At 39.3% G+C, this 19,883-nt stretch overlaps 1 protein-coding gene and 1 long non-coding RNA gene across 2 annotated transcripts; both read left to right on the forward strand.

Moving 5' to 3' along the window:
• Positions 1-12,677: 12,677 nt before the first annotated feature.
• LOC121778900 lies at positions 12,678-14,311 on the forward strand. The gene is made up of 4 exons (XM_042176291.1): positions 12,678-13,022; positions 13,096-13,188; positions 13,459-13,689; positions 13,766-14,311. Exons 1-4 carry the CDS (start codon positions 12,678-12,680, stop codon positions 14,309-14,311), a joined length of 1,215 nt encoding a protein of 404 aa, XP_042032225.1.
• A 2,811-nt stretch (positions 14,312-17,122) lies between these two features.
• LOC121779875 lies at positions 17,123-19,520 on the forward strand. The gene is made up of 2 exons (XR_006045948.1): positions 17,123-18,915; positions 19,167-19,520. It is a non-coding gene; the product is annotated as an uncharacterized LOC121779875 (long non-coding RNA).
• Positions 19,521-19,883: the final 363 nt, after the last annotated feature.

Here is a 19,883-nt window from a genome sequence, read left to right on the forward strand (position 1 = left end):
TGCTTTGAACGTACATGCCTTTGTACAGTCAGCTCATGCACGTATACAAGAAACGCCACATCCACTTGTTTACCTAATTATGAGAATAAATAATATAATATAATGGTTTATTATTGAAATATAATAAACAAGTCTAAGGCTTCTTACTAAGAAGGTTAAAGTAGGGGAATACGATGGCTTCCATGTGTTCACCAGTAGGGGACTTAATCGGATCTAGTAAGAAGAAAAACGTATTCACAACCTAGATAGGCTTTGCCTACCTATTGGTATGGCTGCGGTGTTTGTGATAATTCTCTCTTACCTAAGAAGAGATTAGTAACACCGGTGTGCTAAAGCATTGAAAGGATCTAATCCGAAATGTATTCTTTATTGCTATCTACTGTAAGAATATATTTCAGAAAGTTTAGTATTTTCTAGTCTATGATATTAATATCAATATTGTTTATTTAATCAAACGCCACTTTGACTTATCAATATGGGAGAGTTTGTACGTAACTCAAACATGATATCTTGGGTGGTAGTAATTGAATAACATGAAGGTATTGGAATATTATTTCATAGAATTCGCGTGCCCAGTGTGGTATGATTAAATCCCTAAGGGGTGATCCCCAAGAAGTGTTTGAAAAAGAAATTTATTATTCAGAAATCTGCGCAGTTGAAATTTTATTCCACGAATAATAAATAAAGTTTCAAACTAGAAAACTCTTTGGAGAATTAATTTAATTCAAGTCACATAGCAGAAAAAAGAATTAAATTGACGGATCAAGATAATCTTAAACGCGGGAAGTATTGTAAAATAAAATGGACCCAAGTTATTTGTAATTTGGTGATTTAGATGGGAGTGCAATATTATTTTTTAGTGGAACAAAATAATATTCCATTGATAATATATTAAATCATGGGTCATTTGATTCAATTAGATATTTATCTAATGGGTGAGCCCAACATCTATTTCATTCCATGGATCCTCATTCTAGCCCAATAAGTCTTTTATAAATAGTGGTGAGATGAGGAAACCCTAGTACACAATTGACACAATTCACAACTCAAAACCCTAACCCTAGCCGCCGATCACTCGGCCCCTCTCTTTTTTGTCTCGATTTTTGAGCCAATAGAATAAGGAGATCTAGGGTTTTGGTTTAGCCTTGTCTTGTTCATTCTAATCCATAGAATTGAATCAAGATAGATTGTTTTGTGTGGTTTTCTTCCTAGATCTCACCAAACTATTTTTTATTATTCAAGATCCGCCCACACGGATGAATTATCAAGGACAAGGGAATAGATTGGAAGATTCGTGGTCGATAAATCAAGGATCTCTGGGTGGTGCAGCTAGCAACGTCAATCCTATGGTGGATCAAGAGGTAACAATCGAATCTACATCAAATTGCATGATTATGTGTTTTTGATGTGTTCTATCTATAGATCTATGTTTATTGCATGAAATTGGAATCGAATGCATAATCACCTAAATAGATCCGTTAAGGACCTGTTTGTTTTCCGTGTCTTCCGTTGCGGTAGTTCCAACACTTATGGCACCTTATACTTGGTCATGCCAACCGAAGAAGGATTCAAACTCTCGTGGACCAAGACCTTCTTAAAGGTCTAGATACTGAATCATTCTCCTCGTGTGAATCCTGCTTAGAAGGCAAGATGACTAAGAGACCTTTTAGGGTGATAGGCAATAGTGCCAAGGAAGTACTAGAGCTCGTTCATACTAATGTGTGTGGACCAATGTCAACCGAGGCAAGAGGTGGCTTTCGCTATTTCATCACTTTTATTGATGATTACTCGAAAGTTGGATATGTTTATTTGATTTGTTTCAAGTCTGAATCCTTTGACATGTTCAAGGAGTTTAAGGCCTTTGCCGAAACACATCATGGAAAACGTATCAAAAGCCTGCGATCTGATCGCGGAGGCGAGTACCTAAGTGCCGAGTTTTTGGACTACTTATCGGTAGAGGGAATTGAATCCCAACTGACTGCGCCGGACACACCCCAGTAGAATGGAGTAGCTGAAAGAAGGAACATGACCGTGTTGAACATGGTCCGATCGATGATGAGTTATGCACGACTACCTATTTCATTTTGGGGACATGTCTTGCTTTCTGCAAGCCATATATTAGATAATTTACCATCAAAATCTGTTCCTGCTACTCCATATGAGTTGTGGAATGGGCGCAAACCCAATCTAGAGCATCTCAAGATATGGGGGTGTCCGGCTCATGTATTGGAAAAGGATCCAACTAAGCTGGATTCAAGGACAGAGGTATATTTGTTTATAGGTTACCCTAAATGTTCGAAAGCTTATGAATTGTAGTCTCCGAGACAAGAAAGTCATTGTGAGTACTCACGCGACATTCTTAGAGGAAGACTTTGTATTGAATCATAAACCCAGCAGTGAAGTGGCTCTTGATGAACTAACTTCTGTCACAAGTTCCATTAACCAAGAACAAGTACCAAGTGTACAACCAATTCCTGAAACTTCAACTTCTACTCCCAGTGTTGTAGTGTCGCGTCGCAGTGGGAGGATCTCTCATGAGCCCGAAAGATACATTGGTTTGGGAGAATCTATGGATTACTCTTCGGACAACAATGTATTAGATCCCTGGAATTTTGCAGAGGCGCAGGCGGATGTCGATCATTACGAATGGGTAAAAGCAATGGATTTGGAACTACAATCGATGATAGACAAAGACGTATCCGATTTGTCCGTCCTACCCGAAGGCTGTACTGCCATTGGGAGCAAGTGAATATACAAACGTAAACGTGAACCCGATGGATGAGTTAAAGTCTTCAAGGCAAGACTAGTGGCTAAGGGGTACACCCAAAATCAAGGAGTCGATTACGAAGAGACCTTCTCCCCTGTGGCCATGCTCAAATCAATCCGGATACTGTTGTCTATAGCAGCTTACATGGATTGGGATGTACGGCAGATGGACATTAAGACTGCGTTCTTGAACGGTAGTCTTGAGGAGACCATCTACATGGAACAACCCGAAGGTTATGCCGTGTAGGGCAAAGAGCACATGGTATGGAAGCTTAAGAAGACCATTTATGGCCTCAAGCAAGCATCTAGATCATGGAATCAGTGCTTCGATCAAACTGTTCACAAGTTAGGATTCGAAAAGTGCCCCAATGAGAGCTGCGTGTATAAGAAGGTTATTTTATTTTCTTTACAAGGAATAAAACAAATTATTTTTGTCATAATGTTGTTATGTTTTACATTTAATTGATGTTTATTACATGTTTAAATGTATAAGTAACTTAACAAAGTCTAAGTCTTTGTTTTAGTAGACCGGTTGTGGGTGTCGTCCACTTTAAGGTAACACGATCAGTTCTGAACAAAGAAAAAAAAGAATTTCACAACCTAGATAGGCTTAGACTAACTATCACGAACGGTTGCAATGTCAGTCCGCATATTTCTAAGCCTTAGTGAAATAAGATGACATTGGTGTGGTATAACACTAAATTGGATCTAACAGCGAGACGTGTCTTTATGCTATCTACTGAAAGACGAGGTCTTGATAATTATTATTTCTTAATCTATGTACGTTAGCATTAAGCATACGATATTGATTATGCACTACTTTGACTTAACAAATGGTGCGGGTTTTTCGCAACCCAATAAACCTGGTATATTGGGTAGTGGTATATTGAGCATAAGGTGCTAGGATTGCTATTATATTGAATCGTGCGCGAGGTGAGTCTCGTTTGATAACATCCTCAAGAGAAGCTCGAAATAAGTCTTTATTATTCAGAACCTAGCTAGTTGAAGTTTGATTACTCTATGAATAATAAATAAGCATTTCTTGTTGAGTCCAATCATGGAATTAATAAGAGATTAATTAATTAAGTCCATAGCAGACACTAATTAATTAATGGATGTTTCTATCTTAAGAGCGGAAAATAAATAACAAGCAATGGAAACCCGGATTACTTATAATTTTGGATTTGGATGGGGAATGCAATATTACTTCTGTAGTGGCTGCTCGTAATATTCCAATTAAAAGCTTATATTAAATTGGGATTCAATTTAATTAGTTAAAAGCTAATTGGAGGAGCTCATATCCAAAACCTTCCATAGATCCCTGTCTAGGCCCAATATGTGACTTATTATAAATAGGATAATAAAGGAGACAAAAAATACACATTATTTACTTCATAATTTTCGTCCCCTCTCTGTCTAGAAAATGGGCGATTTTTCTCTCCTCCGTGAGATAAGTTTTCCGGCTTCTTTATTTAAGTCCTAGTATACTGGTGAGATCAGCCCACCCTGATATCAGTTTACAGTCCGGGAACCAGACAGAAGATCCGTGGTTTAGTACTGAAGATCTTCACGTGGAGAAGACGCTAGCTATCTTCGATTCTTTGGAGAATCATCAAGATAAAATAGCAAAACCGTAGAAAAGCATGTTTTAGGTTTCAATTATTCTAAAGCATGATTTATTTGAGTTATGAGCATGATACATGTGATAATTGCGCGAATAGAATTTGTCTAAATAATCTGCTAAATAGATCTTGATTATCTGATTTATTTGTATGTGCATAACAAAACGCGCACGCTTCCGCTGCCAGGCCCTTCACAAATGCATTAAAACAGCGTATCCATTCAGTATCCATCCGATCACTCCACTCCATAGTCATCGACCCACTGATCGAAGTTGAACTTTGGCGGCCTCTCCCTCCAATGCCTGGTGGCTGCAGTTTGGTTGATGCCAACTCGGGAGTTATGTGCACAAGTAAGCAGAGTCCCTGCAAACTTTATTCGCAACATTTCTAAGCGTTTTGGTCGGCCAATCTCTGCCGGAAATTTGGTGTTATGGCTATAGGTATAACATCGTCTACAGCTTCCTTGAAGTCCACCCTAGGCTGTTTCGCTGCTATCCAACAATCAAGGAATTAAATGCGTTGAAGCAATAATGTATCACATGATTGTAACGTACTGCAAAATATATAGTACATAATGCACACAAGCACCCAAATAATGCACAGATGAATTAAAAATAAGGTGTCTGTGTGCATATCAGTAATGGACAATAGGAAGCAAAAACAACCAAATAGTGCACAGAATATCTAATCTAAAGCATACTATTGAACAAATAATGGAAAACAGGAAGCAAATACGGCCAAGTTGAAGTAGATGATTCAAGGAAAAACATCAATAATGTACCAAACGCTATTACATTTTTCATGCAAATCAGTTATGAACCAACAAGTCCACATAATGTAGCATAAATTAGATCTACAAAAAGTTTGGCAGACCTAAATGATGCAGCAGATAGAGTTCAATAATGTAACGAACGGTATACATAATGTATGTTCAAAAGCAACCCAATTATGCAAAGATGAATTTAACTTTCTCCCTATTAGACCAACGGATGTAGCTTAAAAAAAACATAATGCACGCCACTACTCCATGAATTAAAAAGCCAAATGCGATACACTGTTCACCTGCAGCCTGGGTGGGTTATGATTTGAACGGTCGGCCTCTTTTCGTCATTGTGGATCTGTTAGACGAACCAAATAACAAAGTGGTTAAGATTTCCAGTACACAATCGCCCATTCGACAATTGTAGACCGATAAGTAAATAAAAGCTTCGATAATGTACAAAACCCTAACAAAAAATGCAGACAATTTCACGATTTACAAAAATATCGACCAAAACGCGTGTGCCAACCGTGATATTGTTTGGGAGAAAACATTGAATCGACTACTAGGTGGTGTTTCGTCGGTGAAAATCGATAATTAAAACTGGGTATTACAAAAAGTCGAAGCATTTAAACCCTACCTTGTTGTGTTCTTGAAATTCGTGGTTGAGCTCGACGGTACTGTTATAATCGGTGGCTATCTGTAATTGCGAGGATGAAATCGATTGAGTGATTCGTGCGAAGAGAGAAAATCGATCTTTATTGATTGAAGAAGTCGAGCTACAGCGAAAAGAAAAACTGAATTGAAAACAGACTTTGACTACTATTTAAGCTGACACATCTAACGACTAGTTAGATCTAACGGCTACGACTTAATCTCTAAACTAGCAACATATCGGACGGCTGCTGAACATCTGAAGCTTGAGAGCAGCTTCAATGACTTCCACTTTGCTTTTAACTTTGATTTCATAAGCCTGAAGCTCTGGTGCAGTTGAGTAACCACCATCCTCACAAATCTCCACCTTGGTTATTCAACTGGCTACCATTCCATTCTGTATAAACCAATGAGCTTCATGCACAACTCTAGTTTGCTTTTAGGCAACGGCTTTGTTAGCATATCAGCCGGATTTTCGGTTGTGTCCACTTTGAACACCTTCACTTCACCTCCTTCTATCTTCTCTCTGATGAAGTGTAGACGCACATCAATGTGCTTACTTCTCTCGTGATATACTTGATGTTTAGCTAACTGGATTGCACTTGTATTGTCACAACCAATGGCTACAACCTCCTGACTCACTCCAAATCTGCCAGTATACCTCTGAGCCAAAAGCTTTCTTTAACCGCAGCTGCTAAGGCCATGAACTCAGCTTCAGTTGTGGATAACGCAACAACTGCTTGCAGACTACTTTTCCAGCTTACAGCAGATCCATAGAGTGTAAATACATAGCCAGATTGAGATCTTCGAGTGTCTAAGTTGCCTGCATAGTCTGAATCAGACCATCCCATTAGAGCCTCATCTGTTGACTCTCTACCTCCATCAAACAGAATCCCAATGTTGCTGGCTCCTTTCAAATACTTCATTAACCATCTCAAAGCCGACCAATGTTCCTTGCCATGGCCATACATGTATCTGGAAGTTGCAGAGACACCTTGTGCTATATCAGGCCTAGTGCTGATCATAGCATACATTGCACTTCCTATTATGCTTGCATATGGAATTCTCTGCATCTCAGACTTTTCTTCACTTGTCTTTGGCTTTTGTTCCATCGAGAGCTTGTAGTGTTGACCCATAGGAATGGACACCTGCTTTGTATTATCAAGTCCAAACTTTCTGAGTACTCTCACAACATAGTCTGACTGGGGGTTAACCATATCTTCTTCATTCTTCTATCTCTGATAATGGTCATCCCCAGAATTCTTTTTGCTGACCCTAAGTCCTTCATTTCAAACGCTGACTTCAAGACTTCTTTAATCTTCTGGACTTCACTCTTACATGATCCAGCCAGTAGCATGTCATCAACATACAAGAGGAGATATGCTACTACAGCTCCACCTTCATGCTTAATGTACACACACTCATCAAATTTAGAGCTGACAAAACCTGATCTGAGCATGTGTTCATCAAACTTTCTATGCCACTGTCTGCTGGCCTGCTTCAAACCATATAGGCTTCTTTTTAGTAGGCAAACCTTCCCCTTGTCCTCTGGCCTAATGAAACCCTCGGGCTGTTGCATATAAATTGTTTCCTTGAGATCCCCATGTAAGAATGCAGTCTTTACATCGAGTTGCTCTAATTCTCAGTCCCTCTTTGCCACAATAGCTAGCAGTATCCTTATTGAAGCATGCTTCACCACTGGACTGAAAACCACATCAAAATCAACACCATGTTCTTGTGTGAAGCCTCTTGCCACAAGTCTGGCCTTAAACCTTATTCCTTCCTTTGGAGCAGCCTCAATTTTCTTTTTAAAGATCCACTTACAACTAACAACTCTCCTCCCATCCGGTTTCTCCACCAACACCCAAGTCCCATTCTTCAATAAGGACTCTATCTCCTCTATCATAGCCTGCATCCACTTCTCCCATTCCTTGCTTTGCATAGCCTCATTATATGTCGCAGGTTCTGAGTATTCTACTTCCTCAGCTACCAATAGAGCAAAGAAAAGAAATTCCGAGTCTGAGTATTTTGCTGGTAATTTGATAGACCTTCTTGCTCTGTCCCTGGCCAGGCCCCAATTTCTCAGATCAGTTGTTGCAGCTTGATGTTGGTGAGAATTCTGATCATTGTCAGTGTTATCAGGCTGGAATTCAGATTCCACCTCAGCTCCAGAATTAGACTCTATCTCAATTTCAGACACAGGCTCCACCTCAACATCATAAGTTTCCTTACTACTGCTAGATTTCACAGCAGCATTATCAGTATCTTTCTTGAATGGTAACTCTTCTTCCCAGAAGACCACATCTCTGCTGATAACAATTCTTGACTTTCCAGGCTCCACACACCAAAGCCTATAGCCTTTAACCCCAGGCTGGTATCCTAACATGACACACCTTAGAGCTCTAGGTTCTAATTTTCCCTGCTTCACATGAGCAAAGGCCTTGCAGCCGAATGTTCTCAATCTGGAATACCCACCATTGCTCCCAAACCATCTAAAATCTGGTGTGTCACCATTTATGGATGTAGATGGACATTTGTTCATGAGTTTGACAGCCGTTGATGCTGCTTCTGCCCAGAATTTCTTCCCCATCCCTGCAGCTAGAAGCATACATCTCACCCTTTCCAATATAGTCCTATTGGCTCTTTCTGCCACCCCATTCTGCTGGGGATTTAGGGGCACAGTTCTATGTCGTTTTATCCTCCTCAACCTGCAAAACTCATCAAATTCTTTGGACAAATATTCCAGTCCATTGTCAGTTCTAAAACATCTCAGAGCCACCCCTTTCTCAGCCTCTACCTCAGCACACCAATCCTTAAACCTCATAAAGGCCTCAGACTTTTCTTTCAACACATATAACCAAATTTTTCTTGAATAATCATCAATTACAGTCATATAGTATCTACCTCCCCCAATGGACTTTTCTTGTGCAGGTCCCCATAAGTCTGAGTGTGCATAGTCTAAAGGCTTAGAAGAAACATGATTACCTTTTGGATAGGGCAGTTTCTTGGCTTTCTCGAGTATACATTCCTCACATGGAGGTGCTGCCTCATCATTGTCAGTGCAGTGTAGAATCCCCTTTCTGATAAGCTCTTTCACACTACCAATTGATGGATGTCCAAGCCTGGCATGCCATTGAGTGATGGTACTGGAGGTGACAAGATTGAGTTCTCCACCAATCCTGCTACAGATAATTGCACTCAAATAGTACAGACTCCCTCTTCTTTCAGCCTTCATCAACAACCTTCCAGCCTTGCTCACCCTCATTTCTCCATTCTGACAAGAAAAGGCGCAGCCCCTTTTTTCTAGAAAACCCAATGATATCAGATTCCTTTTCACATCCGGAATATACCTTACACCAGTTAGAACTATCATAGCTTCATTTTCACCCTTCAATTTGATTGATCCTATGCCTTTTACAGCACACACTTGGTTGTTTCCAAGAATAACTGATCCAGTGGCTCCATCAATATTATCAAACCACTCAATATTGGGACAGATATGGAAACTGCAGCCTGAATCCATAATCCATGTCCCTGAAAGGTCACCATCAAGGACATTCAAGACTTCATGAATTTCTTCACTCCCAACTTCCTCTGCAGAATTGACACCCTTTCCTTCAGATTCCAGCTTCCTCTTATAGGCAAAGCAATCTCTCTTTAAATGTCCAGGTTTTTTACACCAGTGACATAATCGGGTCTCCTTCTGTCCAGATGAAGTAGTATTCTTGAACGGCTCTTGAGACTTCTTGAACGGTTTCTTGCCTTTCCATTTCTTGATGTTCAAGCTTTCTGCACTTGAATCAGCCACCCTTATCTCACCCTTCTGAAGCTCCTTAGCTCTCAATGCAGTTTGAACTTCCAGAAGTGTGATGGTCCTATCGCGACCATACAAGAAAGCATCACGAAATTGATCAAACGTGTGTGGCAGAGCATTCAGTAGCAAGATGGCCTTGTCCTCGTCTCCAATCGAAACATCTATATTCTCAAGGTCATCCACCGCCTTATTAAAGTCTTCTAACTGCTCCAAGATGCCCTTTCCATCCAAGAACCTGTAGGAGTACAGCCTCTGCTTCATGAAAAGCCTATTCGCCAAGGACTTAGTCAGGTACAAATCTTCCAGCTTCTTCAAGACGTCGGCTGCAGTCTTCTCTTTCGCCACTTCGCGAAGGACCTTATCTCCGAGGCTAAGCACAATTGAACTGTGTGCCTTATCCTCAATCTCAGCCTTTTTGCCGATGGCCTTCTCATCCGGGACCTCCTTCTGTATCCCATCTTTATCGTCGGTCGCAAGAGCCGACGACAGGCCTTGCTGGATCAACATGGCTCGCATCTTCATTCTCCAGAGGGCAAAATCATTCTTGCCCGTGAACTTTTCCGCCTCAAACCTAGAGGCCATCGTTCTTCGCGGATTCGTTTCCAAAACAAACGTGAAAACAGCTCAAAACTCAGGAACTTCTCCTCGATTCCCACGGACGGCGCCAATTGTTATAATCGGTGGCTATCTGTAATTGCGAGGATGAAATCGATTGAGTGATTCGTGCGAAGAGAGAAAATCGATCTTTATTGATTGAAGAAGTCGAGCTACAGCGAAAAGAAAAACTGAATTGAAAACAGACTTTGACTACTATTTAAGCTGACACATCTAACGACTAGTTAGATCTAACGGCTACGACTTAATCTCTAAACTAGCAACATATCGGACGACTGCTGAACATCTGAAGCTTGAGAGCAGCTTCAATGACTTCCACTTTGCTTTTAACTTTGATTTCATAAGCCTGAAGCTCTGGTGCAGTTGAGTAACCACCATCCTCACAGGTACTGAGGTTTCTACTGGCGCACAGCGTCGGAAGCTTGGTTAATCGGCGAAAATCGAAGCTTGGGTTGATTTCCGGTGGCATGGTTTAGCGGCTAGGGTTTGGAAATGAAGGGGAATTAGAGGAGACGATTTTCAGTCGTGGGTTGAGGAGTAAGACGGTTGGAATGAGAGAGAGTGAGTAGATGGAAGGTCTATGAAAATCCCGCTTAAATCTCGCTCATTCCGTTTTGAAAAGCGTTAGATTTACTGTAGTTTTACAATTATACCCATATAATGCACAGATTATGCCAAATAATGCAACACGGGATCCTTTATCAAAGTTTCATCTAGTCCGTCCATCCATTTAATCTAATGGTTGATAATTGGTTGGAACTTAACTCAAAGGGAGCAATAGGACCTTAATGCTCCGCTTCTTCTATATATTCAAACATTCATAGAAGATAATACAAATTAATCAACATCACGTTATAATTTGAGAATTTATGTGTAAAAAATGATAACTTGGTGTAGTCTGGCCGTCAATGTTGCAATGTATTGAACTCATTACTCTGACTATGATGATTTCTATTCAACTGATCAAAACTATATTTCAATACTTTATAAACATCACCGTCTCCCATGCTAACTTTCCCTGAGACACGTTCGGTTAGTTCTACATAAGCATTTCTCCATGTATGAATGGATGTCTCGCCCCTCATGCTTCCAGCCATTGTAACAATTCCTAGGGGCACACCACCACACAATTCTACCACAGATCTGGCTATTTTTTCGGCTGATGAATCAAGTTCTATCTCATTTCTTAGAGTTTCCTTGAACAATTCCCATGCCTCATGATGATGTAGAATTTCCACTTGAATCACTTCATGGCAAAAAACTTGATAGCACACTTCTAAGAGCATCCCCATCGGTGTTCAGGGTGAGCAAAAAAACCGAAAACCGAATATCCTAACCGAACCAAACCAAAATTTCAAAATTCGGTTCGGTTTTTTCGATTTTTCGGTTCGGTTTTGAAAATTCAAAAATTTCGATTTTTCGGTTTGGAGGGAAAAAAATCGAAAAACCGAATTTTTTTTAATATAATATTATACTTCATATATTATTTAATTATAACTAAATATAAAAGCCTAAAAACTAACCCTAATTTAGTCTGCCTCACTCACGCTAGCGCCTCCTTCCCCAATTTCTAAACCTAATCTCTCCACCTCCACTCCAAGCCGCCACCAGCTGTGCTGCCCTCCAGGCTCCAGCGTCCAGCCATCCACACCGGTCGCCTCCGGAAGACCCACGACCATCGGCGGATCTAGGTGGGGTCGGGGGGGGGGTCAGCCGACCCCACCGCTGTCCCCGGAGAATCGCCGGATAATGCCCTCCATCAGCCGCCGACCCCACGCCGCCAATCTCCTGCCCCGCGTCGCCGATTTTACAGAGAAGAAGGTCTCCTGCCCTGCTGCCCAGCGTCGCCGTTTTTTGCAGAGAAGAAGGAAGAAAGATTGCTAATTTGGGCTGCCTGCTTTTACAATTGGGCTTTACAATTTGGGCTTCCTTTTACTCATTAATTCTAGAATTGAACCCACTTTTAATTGACCCAATTCTAATATGAGTAGACCACATTTTAACCTATTAAAATAGGAGTAGACAGTAGTTCACGTTTTAACACTTACACGCCGATTCTGATTTCTGCAGAGAAGAAATTTCACAAGTCTTGTGCAAGAAGTTTGAAAGAATATTTTAGCAATTGGCAATTTGACAATCAATTATTCATTGTATCAAGGATTCGAGGTAGGTAAAATCAATAAATCATAATTCAAGTTTAAGTTAGTAATACTATTATTTGTTTGTTTTTTTTCAGTTTTTACATTTAACATTTAAGTAGCAGTTAGCACTATTAAATTGATCATCATTTAAGTAGATATTGCAAATTATTATATTGGTATAGTTTAAGGAATGATGAAGTTGGTCAAGTTGTATTGAAGAATGCTCCCGGAAATAATCAAATGATTGCTCATCAGTTCAAAAAGATATCATTAATGTGTGTGCAGTTGAAACTACACTTGAAATAATGAAGGAACTTGGTGATGGATTATTTTCCATAATGGTTGATGAGTCTCGAGATTGCTCGGTGAAGGAGCAAATGGCTATTGTTGTTAGATACGTGAATAACAATGGAGAGATAATAGAAAGATTTTTAGCCTTAGTTCATGTTAAAGAGACTTCATCAAGATGCTTGAAAATGGCAATTGATTTTGTATTTTCTAAGATGGAATTATCTTTGTCAAGATTGAGGGGTCAGGGATATGATGGGGCTTCAAATATGAGGGGTGAATTTAATGGACTTAAAGCACTTATTTTAAAAGAAAATCCATCGGCATGGTATGTCCATTGTTTTGCCCATCAGCTTCAATTGGTATGTGTGGCGGTATGTAAGGCAAATCGACATGTTTCTGATTTTTTCGGATATGTTAGCCCGATTGTTACAGTATGTGGATCTTCTTGCAAAAGGGCAGATAAACTCCGACAAATTGAATATGAAAGAATGGTTGAAAGGATTGAGAAAGGGGAAATCACTTCAGGTAAAGGTCTAAATCAAGAAACTTCTTTGCTTAGACCGGGTGACACTCGATGGGGATCTCATTATCTTACTTAACTCGTCTTGCATCTATGTGGCCCTCGATAGTCATAGTACTTGAAACTGTATTCGAAGATGGGGTTGATCAAGAAACAAGTGGCAAATCTAAAGGGTTGCTTCAAAAGATGGAAAGCTTTGATTTTGTGTTTCTCATGATGTTGCTGAAACATTTGTTGGGTATGATTGATCCACTATCTTGTGCGCTGCAATACAGAGATCAAAATATTTTGAATGCAATAAATTTGATAGTGACTGTGAAAGAGGACTTGCAAGCATTTCGAGATCTGGATGGGATGATTTCTTGCAAGAAATGGAAGCATTTTGCCGGGCAAATGAAATTGATGTTCCTAACATGGATAAAATTGTTCCAAGAAGAATTCGTATGAAGAATGATGGACAAAGTATTACAAACTATCATTATTATCGTGTTGAAATTTTTTATCAGGTATTTTTGATAACTAATATTCTTGTTTATTTAAACTTTGATATTAACTCCTAACATAATTTTTTTTCACAATCAGGTTGTTGATTTAATTAGTCAAGAAATGAGGAATCGTTTTTCTGAGTCCAGCACAGACCTACTCGAGTGTATGGCATGTCATGATCCAAGAAATCATTTCTCCAATTTCAATGTCGATAAACTTGTTCATCTTGCCACCCTTTATCCGGAAGACTTTTCATCCATGGAGCTTAACTTGTTAACTAAACAACTTCAAAGTTTCGTGAGTGATGTAAGAAGAGATACACGTTTTTCAGATGTTGAAGATTTGGGAACTCTTTCAAAGAAGATGGTTGAAACGATGAAAGATAAGATATTTCAATTGGTTTATCGATTGATAAAATTGGTCTTACTTTTACCAGTAGCTACAGCATCCGTTGAAAGAGTGTTTTCTGCAATGAAATTTGTGAAGTCAGAGCTGAGAAATAGGATGGGAGATGACTGGTTGAACGACAGTTTGACAGTATATAGCGAGAATGAGGTGTTTGCAACTATTCCCAATGAAAGGATTTTGAGTCGTTTTCAGAAAATGGATACTCGAAGAAGCCAACTATCTCGCATAGCATAAGATTGTGGTATTTATATTTTTACGTATTTTTGTTTAGAGATATTTAATAAAATATTATATTTATAATCTTGATCGGTTCGACCCCACGATTTTTGATTCCTGGATCCGCCACTGCCCACGACAACTCCTCCACCCTTCCACCCACGTCGTCGCTCCTCCACGCCTTCAGCTCCAGATTCACACCATCGTCTCCAACCTTCCACTCATCCACGACACGCCTTGAGAAGATGTTCATTGTATGTATTTATGTTTCTGTATTTGATGAAATTGAATGTTCATTGTAATGTAAAATTGTATGATTGTTGTTTGATAGGAAATTAGGAATTGTATGCTTACTGAAATGTAAAATGCTATGATTTCATCATTTCAGTTATACAAATGCTAAGTAAAATTGATGATTTCAGTTTGATAAATCTTGTGTAAAATTGTATGTTATGAAAAATTCTATGATTGCAGTTTGGTTTTTCGGTTTTGCATCATTTCAGTTTATTACTTTGGTTTTTCGGTTGTTTTTTTTACTTCGATTTTCGGTTTTTCAGTTTTTCGGTTTCGGTTCAGTTTGGATTTTCAGCTAAATTCAGTTTTTCAGGTTCGGTTCGGTTTAGGTAAAAAACTAAACCGAAACCCGAATGCTCACCCCTAGTATTCTAAGCAAGAGCAGGTGTCGTGCCGTCAGCACGACCATGCTCTTAGCATCGAGCTCCGTCGTGCCGAAGAGCACGCTTACGTGTCGCGCTGTGATTCGCCAACAGTTATGCCGTTGGCTATTTTCATTTTTTTAAATAAAAAAAATTCAAAAAATATTAAAAAATCAGATTTAAATAAAAAAATATTTTCCCACTTCCCGATAAAATATATCCGTTTTTTCTCCACTTTTAATTTTTTTTCATTATTTTTACCCCAAAATTCACATTTTCGTCTATAAATACCCCTCATTTCAACACAAAAATTTACACCACACTATACCACCAAACAATTCTCTTGTCAATATAGTCCAGAGCCTTTGTCCTAGCGGCAAGGAGCTTAGACGTTATCGTATGAGGTGCCGAGTTCGAGCCCTCTAGTTGTAATTTTCTCCTACATATAGGAGTTTATTAAAAAAAATAAAAAATCTCTCATCAATATAATTCTCTCTAAACTCTCACTCTTTCCCTCTTGCAAAAATAATCGGCTCAGACGATAACCCCTCCGACTCCCGCGGATGGAACCACGAATGGTTCGGCGCATCGCCATTCCCTTAGCCGGATACGAATTTCTCGCCCCCTCCTCTTACCCAAGGTTCGCAAATTCTGGGTGGCTACCGGCCTTACCCAGTGAATGACCAAGATGCCCCCGAGGGGCAATATGGGTGGGCACCCGAACAAGGCTCGGGAGGGAGCGCCTCGACGCCACCGTTGTCCCGATTTCAAGGTGGCAATCCCGGCAGTGGCGCAGTGGCGGACTTCATGGTGTCCATATCCGGACTCATGGTAGTACCGCTGACCCCAACGTCCGCACCCCGTACACTCCGGCCGAGATGGAGAAGGTATTCAAGGCCTATTTGAAAATCTCCGAAGATGCGGAGTAGGCACAAACCAAACCGGGGACAAGTTATATTTCCGCGTCGCTCGCCGATACAATGCCACCCGACCGGCTGGAAACATGGAGCACAATGAGAGTATGATGTGCAATATCGTCGGAAGAGCCAACGAAGAAATCCTAATGTTCCAGGGGTATTACCTCCAGGAACAGCCGACCGCAGGGAGCGACACGAGCGAGGTCGACAGCATCACGGCCGCCATGTCGACCTACCAAGCATTGCATTACAAAGCATTCAAGCATCTCAACACTTGGCAGTAGGTGCGTCATCATTCGAAGTATAAGGGAGGCGTACGATAGTCCTCCTGGTCCTCCAACCAATGGTCGAGGAAGAGGTGACTAGCCAGTTTGCCGGAGCTCACTTGGATAGCCACGATGCCGGCCCGAGCAGTTCCCAACGCTGACCGCAAGGAAGGAAACAAGCGACGGCCAGCCGCCGTCGTGCCACGACCTCGGCCGCATCGCTGGCTCCCTCTCCGTTTGTGCCGACTCCATCCCCCACCAACTCGTTGTGGGCCATTTTGGCTCAAGTCAATATGGCCAACTTGATTCACATTTTACATTTTACACTGATACGAGCTCTTTGACAAACATTGGGGATCCCGCCATTGAACTAGTCTTCTTTAAATTTCCATGGATGTATTTTTTAGGGTTTAATTATGTAATTTTTAACTTGTAGGATTTTAATTATGTACTGTAATTTTTAATTTTTAGGATTTTAATTATATAATTTTTAATTTTATTTTTTGTAATTTGTAATAGTATTTCATGTATATTTAATGCATTTTAATATTGTGAAAATGTTTTTATTTACATTGAATAATAGAATAGTGAGACCCTTGAGCATGCTCTTGCGGAAGAGCATGGATGTGGGTGTTGTGCTCCTGCGGAAGAGCAAGGAGTAAAAAATGAATAAAAGTGGGTCCGGGCCCACATTCATGCTCTTTGGCAAGAGCATGGATGGGGATGCTCTAACAAGCGAGTAATTATAAGAGTAAAGGCTAAAAGTGGTCCTAAATATATGACGATTTTATGATTTTGGTCCAGAACATTATCTTTTGAATTGATTGGTCCGAACAAATGAAAATAGACCAGATTTAGTCCATTTTTTACTGAACCATTTATTTTTTACGGTCAAAGCAAATTAAAAGGCATTTAACTAGATTAGTAATTGGGATTTTAGAGTTATAGATTCAACATTTTTTCCTCTCTTCTCTAAATTTCAATGGCCGATGTTGAGTATATGAGTTTCGTCAGTGGTTTAGCGTGGGCAGCTCAGTTCGGTGAAGTCATCGTTCGAAGGTCCGTTGGATCTGACTCGATTCACTCTGATCTGTTACTGTTATTTCTCCAGTCTCCTTCGGAAGAGCCACGGTCACCTCCGTAACCGCCACGGCTGCCGACACCATAACTACCACCACCTTGGCGACGGCCATATCCACCGCCACCCCGGCCTCCATAAGCACCACCTCCTCCGTAGCCACCACCACCACCGCTATAGCCTCCGCCCCCATAAGATAAAGGAAAACATAGATATTAATCACACGAGCAAATTATTCATCTACGGAGCAACAATGGAATTCTTAGCCTATGATTAAACTAAGAGCAACAATAATGAGTGAAATCATGGAGCAAATTCGGAGAAGATAATTGTTTGATGAAATCTCTAGCACCACTTCCCTTCTTGATTCAATCTTCCCAAGTCGTCCAGAATCACCCAATCAATTTCTCAATTTGGTGAAAATATTTGCTCTCCAGATCCGTCTCTCTCTCAATTTTCTCCCTAATTTCCTTCATGTTGTTTTTGAGAACATGGAATTGGAGCTATGAAATTGGAGTCTACAATTCCAATTTTCTAAAAAATGTATAGAGTTGGAATTGAATTATTATTCCAAGTTTCCAATTCCATATTTTAATTCCACGGTTCTAACAAAACAATTCAAATTCCAATATTTCAATTTCAATTCCAATTCCAATTCCAATTCCAATTCCAATTCCAATTCCAATTCCATGGGTCAAAACTAAAAATTCGCAGATCTTATTCGGGTCAAATTTGATAACCGGGTCAGAATTATTTCCTCCCAATTCACTCCGCCTCTCTCCTCCCTTCGCGCTGCCTAAACCCTTTTCTCTGCAGATTCGTCATCTCCTCCCATCTCTGTTCCAAAGGTCCAAACGATTCATAGGTAATTATTCCCCATCAAAAATTCAGATTTATCACCATCTTCTTATGTTATGGTGTGTATTTTTGTGTTCCTACTTTTGAATTTGCGAATTTGTACAGCTCACCAATTTTTTTAAATCTGCAATTTTTTTTTCAGATCTTAATTCTTAGCTGTGTTGATTTGAGCTTTATCTTACCCGATGTTTTTGGCTTTTGGGTTTCTATCTAGGGTTTCTCGGTTGAACTATTGACGGTTTACTTTTTCTTGCAATTATTTTCCTGATTTCTTGACAATGTTTGTTTACGAACCTATGAAATTGTGGGAGCTAGGATTTAAGACCCGAGAGATGTGTTTTGAGTCGAATATGATTTGGGATATGGAATACATGTGCTAAAAATCTCGAAGATGTTGGATTGATTGAAGTTACTCAAACGCTAGTCATTTAATTATTGAGTAGGTGATAGTTACAGTTTCAAAATGAGCTCTGAAATTCTTGTTCTAATCTCAAGAAGAACTTGGAAGAACTTCCTTACTTTCATATTTTGCTAGAAACACAAATGTAAGGCATTTATGAGCTTTCACTCTCTATGTTGAGTTATTTAGCAAAACTAGAGATCATGGTAGCAGGTTTTTATATTTCTTGAAGTATAATTAGGATAAAGATGTTTGCTTTATCTCATTTTGTAGCATTTGTACCAACATCAAGTTTATGGTTTTCTTGCTGTCTTTGTAAACTGTGTTCCTCATATTAAATGTAATCAATGTTCCCTTTTCATTTTTACAATGCTGAATTTGACTTTTACCTTGTTCGTTTGCTGCTGCACACAAACTTCTCTACTATTGCTTCGAGTTGTCACCAAGGTATGCTTCTTTACCATGTTTTCTACTAAAATTTTTTTCAGATCTCGATTATAGTTGCCAAGTGCTTGTAATGAAGCTACATAAGTTTTTATTGAAAGTTGTATGCATGATCAAGTGTTTAAAATTACATTTGCTGTCATATACCTTATTTTTCTCATTTGTCCTCATTTTTTGTCATGATTGTTGTTTATATTATGGTTAGAATGTGATTATGTTATAGCTTATAAATTTTCACTACCTTTTAACTTTAGTACATGGATATCCATGAGTCTGACTCCGATGATGGAGGTGACGATAAGAGTTCTTCGACTAAGATATTCATTATTCTTCACGTTGTGAAATTTGCTACATTAGTCAATCAGTGGCATGAACAGCGGATGGTGAAAGAGCCCAGTATTGACTTTTCCATAGCACGCGAGATATATATAAGACGACTCTACTATGGACGTGACAGAACTTGTAATGTTGAATTTGAATATGTTATATTTCATCTAGGAGACTTTGTTTGTGAAGAATAGAACATTTGAATGTATTGTTGAAACCTTTGTAGCTTTTCTATTGTTGTTCTTTTACCACTTGAGCTGGATGCAAATATTACTTTAAAATCTATATCATAAATAGAAGCAGCTGCATTAAATATGATCATGATATTTAGATTATGATATTTATATATAATATCTTAGATTACAAAATCAATCATTTTGCTTCTATTATTATAATATTACGTACTGATTTTATTTATATTTTAGCTTTAGAAGATAAAGGAAAAAAATTTGATCTATTTATTTAACTTATTGTATGATACTATAATATATTGATATAAGTGAATGTGATACTCCCTCCATTTTTTAAAAATAGCAATTATTTTCATTTTGGGTCGTTGCTTAAAAATAAAAACTTTAATCTTTCTATTTTAGGACATGAACCTCACTATCCACTAACTCTATTTTCACTACTTTTTATGTTCC

The sequence above is a fragment of the Salvia splendens genome, chromosome 19 (assembly GCF_004379255.2).
Source record: "Salvia splendens isolate huo1 chromosome 19, SspV2, whole genome shotgun sequence".
Taxonomy (NCBI): Eukaryota; Viridiplantae; Streptophyta; class Magnoliopsida; order Lamiales; family Lamiaceae; genus Salvia; species Salvia splendens.

Coding starts and splice junctions, on each gene's coding strand:
- LOC121778900 (XM_042176291.1), top strand. CDS start 12,678: ATGAAGGAACTTGGTGATGGATTATTTTCCATAATGGTTGATGAGTCT. Junction 13,023..13,095: donor TTGCCCATCAGCTTCAATTG/GTATGTGTGGCG, acceptor CGATTGTTACAG/TATGTGGATCTTCTTGCAAA. Junction 13,189..13,458: donor GAAAGGGGAAATCACTTCAG/GTAAAGGTCTAA, acceptor GCTGCAATACAG/AGATCAAAATATTTTGAATG.